General features: G+C 36.2%; 1 protein-coding gene across 3 annotated transcripts in view; it reads right to left on the bottom strand.

The window, feature by feature from the left end:
• Window positions 1-2,280: 2,280 nt before the first annotated feature.
• The window catches only part of CLSTN3 (calsyntenin 3), a 1,069,180-nt gene continuing 1,064,215 nt past the window's right edge, over window positions 2,281-7,245 (bottom strand). For all 3 annotated transcript variants that reach the window (XM_044079705.1, XM_044079706.1, XM_044079707.1), the window contains exon 18: window positions 2,281-4,790. In XM_044079705.1, coding sequence (XP_043935640.1) covers window positions 4,650-4,790 — 141 coding nt within the window. In that variant the 3' untranslated portion in view covers window positions 2,281-4,649. The remainder of the gene's footprint in view (window positions 4,791-7,245) is intronic.

The following is a 7,245-nucleotide window of genomic DNA, read 5'->3' as shown; positions in this document are numbered from 1 at the left end:
ATACTGCAAAGAGAAATGCAGCGGTAAACATCAGTAGTAACTGTACTGATACCATAACTTATCACGAGTGAGGTATGACATCTGTCAAACAAGCTGCAAAATGTCTCTGTAATTTATGCAGTTTCCCTTTAAAATATGGCTTGTATCAAGTAACAGTTCCAATATAATATTAGTTATCTTATAATTTATTAAGCAGAGGATTTAGTACTTCTGTATTTCACATAAATAAGGACCTACTTGTAGGACAAGTAATGTGCAGAAGCAGAAAAATACATCAGGTAAAACACCTAAATTGCATTACTTTATGTTTTCCAAATTATAAACATTTTAAGGTCTGAGTGCCACAATATTCCATCATGAGTGCATTAGAATGCTTGCTGGTGTGTGTGTGTGTGTGTGTGTGTGTGTGTGTGTGTGTGTGTGTGTGTGTGTGTGTGTGTGTGTGTGTGTGTGTGCGCACGCGTATGCATGTGTGTGTGTGTATGTGTGCATATGTGTGTGCCTGAGTGTTGTGCGTGTGTGTGTATAATACCCTTCCTCTAAGTGTGTCTTCCATCATGTGCAAATAACTTCAGTGTTTTCATACACTTCACCCCCCACACTTCTTCCCATTTTTGAGTACTCCAGTACCCCAATGTCCTTCTATCCATATAGTCTGCAGAAGCTGACAATAAACATGTGATGTCATTTAGCCTGTCATACTGTGAAATGGAAAAGTACAGATGGATAAATTCACTTTCTTCATGATGCAATTTCGGCATCCTCTGGGTCTTTATCAGTACCATATAGGTTGGGGCAGCACTACTGTTAATTAAATGATTTAATGTATTGATTCTGTTGAGCAGGTAATTATCTATGAGCTCTAACTCTCTTACAGGAAAGATTCAAGATGGTATTTAGTATCTTGTGACCAAAATTGGCCAGAAAATTGAAAGTCTACATTTGTTTTAACATCTATTTACTATGCCCATGCTGAAATACCATTTTCTATGGTGACTGAAACTTCTGTACCAGTAGTCTGAGCTGAAGATGTTAGAAATTTGGAAGGTTATGGAACATGACTGTCAGCTTTACGGTAATGACGTTCAGTTACGCACAGAGGGCACTAAGTGGTGCCCTGCAGGCTGTAGTGACACGGTTAGCCTAAAATCTGTTCTTTAAAATATACTTCCCCACTATAAACAGACAACTACTGTTGCAGAAACATTAGGTTTAAGTGAAAAATAGCTTCAGAAAGCAGTTTAAAAGATGACATTTGAAACAAAAAGCGATTCTATTTAAAATGCTGGCATTCCTTTCTTATGATCTCACTGAAATTATTGCCATTTTTTTTAGAATTAAGCTTTTAAAACATTATAACAATTAGATAATGAAGATTTGGTTCAGGGCAAAAAACTCTATTACTAGAGGCAAAGAAATTAAACACATTACCAAATGCACATTTTAAACAGATTATTCTTATGCAAAGACTGTTTCCCTAAGTGCCTTAAAATGCAATGATTTTGATGTAAATGGAAGGCAACTCCCATGAATAATTATATAAATTATGTGGCTGTTAAATCACAATTACAATGCTTGGTGGCTTCTCAGAACAGAGAAATTGTTTTAGCCATGTGACAGATGATGTCAGATACTCTGGTGAAATCATCTGCTTGTCATTTATCTCAACAATCTGATACAGCTTTCACTTATGACAATGCCTTTGCCTGCACGAATGTCCATTGTTGTTATTATTTTTGACATTTTTGGATTCACAATAAATTATTTATGTTCTGTTGCAGCTATTTAGCTATCTATCTAATCTATCTCAGTCAGTCTGTATGACAACCTCCAAACACCTTCTTCACACACATACATACATATATACATATATATATATATATATATATATATATATATATATATATATATATATATATATATATATATATATATATATATATATATATATATATATATATATATATATATATATATATATATATATATATATATATATATGTGTGTGTATATATATATATATATATATATATATATATATATATATATATATATATATATATACAGACCAAAATTTACAGGCACTGCATTTGCCCAAACCGAAAAGCTTCAGAACACGAGCAGAATATCAATTTTCTTATACTTGTATACCAGACTATGTTGATGCCCCATCACTCTGTTTTTACATTTTTGCTGACATCAAAAAGTGTACTAGCACATGCAAAGACATATATAATCAAATACTATTTATAGCTACTTTGGCAATAACCGGACAGAAAATACATGTCAACCCATACGACTTGATTTTATTGGCAAACATAAGCACTTGTTTTCTATAAGTAGTCCAAATATTTATGTAGGATCCATCACTGCCAATGTGGTTATTGTGCAGATAGATACCTGTCATAATATAACATTGGAGAAAGGAGAAAATTGGGTGGTAGCATTCTGAGAAATCTGGAAGAACAAAAGTTCCTGTGGTTGAAATACGTGTTTGTTTTAGCTCTTTCCAAGACTTTATAACTGTTGGTATTTTTTGTGCTCTCTTTTACAGTTTGTATAATGTTGTGCCTCACTGGTCATTATGCACAGGTAGTGTTAGTATCTTCTTCCACTCCTTAATCCATTACTTGTAAATGGTATTTGTGTAGTCTTATAACACTTAGAAAAATAGGATTGGATGTTTGACAATTTTGATGTGATCTTGTATATCAAAAACTGTTTTCTATTAGCAGTGCTTATTTGTTCTTGTGTACCAACATCCTTTTCTGCTAACAGAGTCTGTACACTTTTGCATCATGCAAGCCCTTTCCTGTTGACTATGTATATTTTTAAACTTAAAAGACTCTTTACAGCTTTCAGTGCTTGTATATTTTGATCCCCTTGTCTTCTTAACATAAGGCTCTGCAAAGCAAACAAAGTTCTGCATGGTGACATTTAAATATTTACTTCTGGTTTGGAATGACTCATTCTATTTGAGGATTTGCTGGTTTTAGGTATTATAATTAAATTCTGCTGAAAAGTTTTTTGTAAACTTTTTAAAATTTTTTATCATGTTTTACTTAGTTTACTTAAAATTGCTTAAATTATATATACCACTTTTAATAACATTGATGAGCGGTATGGGCATAACTTGCCTTGATTATAAATTCTGGGACTATACCAAGCAGTATATTTTATTACTGGGTCGACATTCCCTTCACATATTGTAAGTACTAGTATTGTGTTATACCTGAATAACGTAACACAAACATAACTGGTAGCCTGAACATTTCTTTGAAAACATAGATACAAGTATAATATCAGCAAGCTAAAATCTTATAGGTTTGTATTTGTTTGAATAATCTTATCTGAGCAGTAAAAAGAATTGTTTCATTTCCACTTGATTTTTCATTTGGGAAGAACATACATTAAATATTCTCCCCTGCAGACTCCATGCATTTCCATTTAATGCACATCTCTCTGCAGGCTATATGTATTTCCATTTATGACACACTGCCTTTTCCTCAAACAGACATTATCATGCACGGTTTACTTAAATATTATCAGGAGTTTCACTAGAAACAAACTGAACAGAAATACAGTGCAATTACGTCTACAGAGGTAGCCTCCATTTTTTCTTAAAGATATAAAAGTAAAAAGGGAAAGGAAATATTTTTGTGAATTTCTTCACCAAGGCTGTGCCTTCAAATGGTCTATTATAATCAGTGTACTACCCATGTAAACAAACTGAATAACTAAACAAATAAAAATACACTCAGATTACCTACCACACACAAGTCTTTTGAAAATTTTGAAGAACATTTACTTGGTAATCGGCAAACAAAATGCTGCAATATTAGAATGCTTAAATGCAGCAGCTTATCATTTTAACTGTAATATGTGAATTGTTCTGGATAAATTTAATCTGCTGAGAGGGATTTATACGCTGAAACATTGGTACATATGGCTACACAGAGCCATGCAAAGCCTAATGAGAGTACAAGACATTCGAAAGACATTTGGAAAGTATAGATTTTAAACCATTATAAGCAATGACTCCACGGAACTAACATCACAAGGACAGACAAATGGAAAGTATAGACTTTAAACAATTATAAGCAACAACTCCACGGAATTAACTTATGAAAAAATAAATCTTTTTTCCCTTTTAACATCTTTCTGTATACTACATTAATCTACATTCCTTATGTCAGGTTATGTGTATTTTAAAATGTCACCTTACTTATATTTATGTATTTTTATTACTTCAGAAGTGTGGTAGCAGTGCCTGTCTTTCTTAGAAAGTAAAACTTAAACCTCCCCTGTGTGTTCTACGAAATTCTAAATCCTTTCATTTTAGAATTTCTCTAGAACATATACGGAGAACACATTTCTAAAACCCATTAAATAATCTACTCATTCTACATAGCTTTATATACTTTTTTTGTAATTGTTGCCCATGCTTGATTTAATCTGTAGAAAACAGTTGTTATTCCACTTGAGTTACAGTACAGACTGTCCTCTACTAAAGACTGTTCCAGAATGCTCAACTCATAAATATGTTTGTATGTTTTGACACTAAATAATGCAACTTTCACATGTTGATGGCTTTTTACATGGATGAAAATGTAAGAAGCAACTGAATATAATGGTGAGTCTTTGTTCATTTAATAATGACGGCTGGTGGTCTCCTTCTTTCCCATGATTCTCTGGTCATCTGCATCACTGCTAGGAGAATCTGGGGTTTCAGAATCACTGCAGTCTTCCTTCTCAGCCTCTGTTTCACTTTCATGTCGATTTTCATATGACTAAAAAAAAAGGCAGATTGCAATTGTAAACAGGAAATATTTTAGAAATTCTTAGACAAGGTTTATTTAAGAAAAAGCTCTTTAAAGAAAAATTAAATTTTTGCTGCAGAAAAAAATATAGTCAATCAAAAAAAGAAATCACTGGAAACCAGGGCAGAGTGAGCTGAAATCCTTTAATAATTCCAAACAATCTTCCAGGTACACAGAGTGAACTGAAATTTTATAATGATTCCAAGCAATTTCCAGATGCACTCCTCCTTCAGCTCACTCTGACCCAGTTTCCAGTGATTTATTTTTTCATGTTGGACTCCGTTTGTGTATCACTGGATTTACCTGCATGCTGGCTCACTCATTTTTTGTTAAAATTATAGTCAATAGCATATCCTCAGTGGATGGCTTACTAAATGGGTACTTCCCTTGAACTATTATTTTTTGTTGTTGTTGCTGTTATTTATCTGCAATGTTCCCAATCATCCTATATCATCCTATCCAATCCTATATTTTGATGATGTAACCATAACTGAGCCACATAAATCTTACAGCATATAGCTGGGTAACTACAGCAGAGCTAGTAAGAGAGATGGCTGGAAAGGTGCTTGGAGTGACATCTGGAAAGAGGAAGGAGGACAAGGAGACCTGGTGGTGGAATGAAGAAGTACAGGAGAGTATACAGAGAAAGAGGTTGGTGAAGAAGAAGGGGGATTGTCAGAGATGAAGAAAGTAGACAAGAGTATAAGGAGATGAGGTGCATGGCAAAGAGAGAGGTGGAGAAGGCCAATGATAAGGCGTATGAAGAGTTGTATGAAAGGTTGGACACTAAGGAGGGAGAAAAGGACCTGTACCAATTGGCTAGACAGAGGGACCGAGCTAGTGAAGATGTGCAGCAGGTAAGGATGATAAAGGATAATGAGGGAAATGTACTCACAAGTGAGGAGAGTGTGTTGAGCTAATGGAAAGAGTACTTTGAGCGGTTGATGAATGAAGAGAATTAGAGGGAGGGAAGGTTGGATGATGTGCGGATAGTGATTCATGAAATGCAGTGGATTAGCAAGGAGGAAGTAAGGATAGCTACAAAGAGGATGAAGAACGGAAAGGCTGTTGGTCCAGATGACATACCTGTGGAAGCATGGAGGTGTTTAGGTGAATTGGCAGTGGAGTTTTTAACTAGATTGTTTAATGAAATCTTGGAAAGTGAGAGGATGCCTGAGGAATGGAGAAAAAGTGTTTTGATACCGATTTTTAAGAATAAGGGTGATGTGCAGAGCTGTAGTAACTACAGAGGGATTAAACTGATCAGTCACAGCATGAAGTTATGGGAAAGAGTAGTGGAAGCTAGGTTAAGAAGGGAGGTGATGATTAGTGATCAGCAATATGGTTTCATGCCAGGAAAGAGCACTACAGATGCGATGTTTGCTCTGAGAGTGTTGATGGAGAAGTACAGAGACGGTCAGAAGGAGTTGCATTGTGTCTTTGTGGATTTAGAGAAAGCATATGACAGGGTGCCTAGACAGGAGTTGTGGTATTGTATGAGGAAGTCAGGAGTGTCAGAAAAGTATGTAAGAGTGGTACAGGATATGTACGAGGGTAGTGTGACAGTGGTGAGGTCTGCGGTGGGAGTGATGGATGCGTTTAAGGTGGAGGTGGGATTACATCAAGGATCAGCTCTGAGCCCTTTCTTATTTGCAATGGTGATGGACAGGTTGACAGACGAGATCAGACAGGAGTCCCCGTTAACTATGATGTTTGCAGATGACATTGTGATTTGTAGTGAGAGTAGGGAACAGGTGGAGGAGACCCTGGAGAGGTGGAGATATACTCTAGAGAGAAGAGGAATGAAGGTCAGCAGGACTAAGACAGAATATATGTGTGTGAATGAGAGGGAGGATAGAGGAATGGTGAGGATGCAGAGAGTAGAGGTGGCGAAGGTGGATGAGTTTAAGTACTTTGGATCAACAGTTCAGAGTAATGGTGAGTGTGGAAGAGAGGTGAAGAAGAGAGTACAAGCAGGATGGAGTGGGTGGAGAAGAGTGTCAGGAGTGATTTGTGACAGACTAGTACCACTAAGAGTGAAAGGGAAGGTCTACAAGAGGGTACTGGGCAGCGCTATGTTATATGGGTTGGAGACAGTGGCATTGACAAAAAGGCAGGAGTCAGAGCTTGACGTGGCAGAGTTGAAGATGTTAAGATTTGCACTGGGTGTGACGAGGATGGACAGGATTAGGAATAAGTATATTAGAGGGTCAGCCCAGGTTGGAAGGTTTGGAGACAAAGCCAGGGAGGCAAGATTATGTTGGTTTGGACATGTGCTGAGGAGGGATGCAGAGTATATTGGGAAAAAGATGCTAAGGATGAAGCTGCCAGGTAACAGGAAAATAGGAAGGCCTAAGATAAGGTTTATGGATGTGGTGAGAGAGGACATGCAAGTGGTTGGTGTGACAGAGCAAGATGCAGAGGA

The sequence above is a fragment of the Protopterus annectens genome, chromosome 8.part0, assembly GCF_019279795.1.
Source record: "Protopterus annectens isolate FY-2018-M chromosome 8.part0, PAN1.0, whole genome shotgun sequence".
In the NCBI taxonomy this organism is placed as follows: domain Eukaryota; kingdom Metazoa; phylum Chordata; order Ceratodontiformes; family Protopteridae; genus Protopterus; species Protopterus annectens.
The sequence above is the reverse complement of the archived record's forward strand: the minus strand, read 5'-3'. Positions and strand labels throughout refer to the sequence as shown.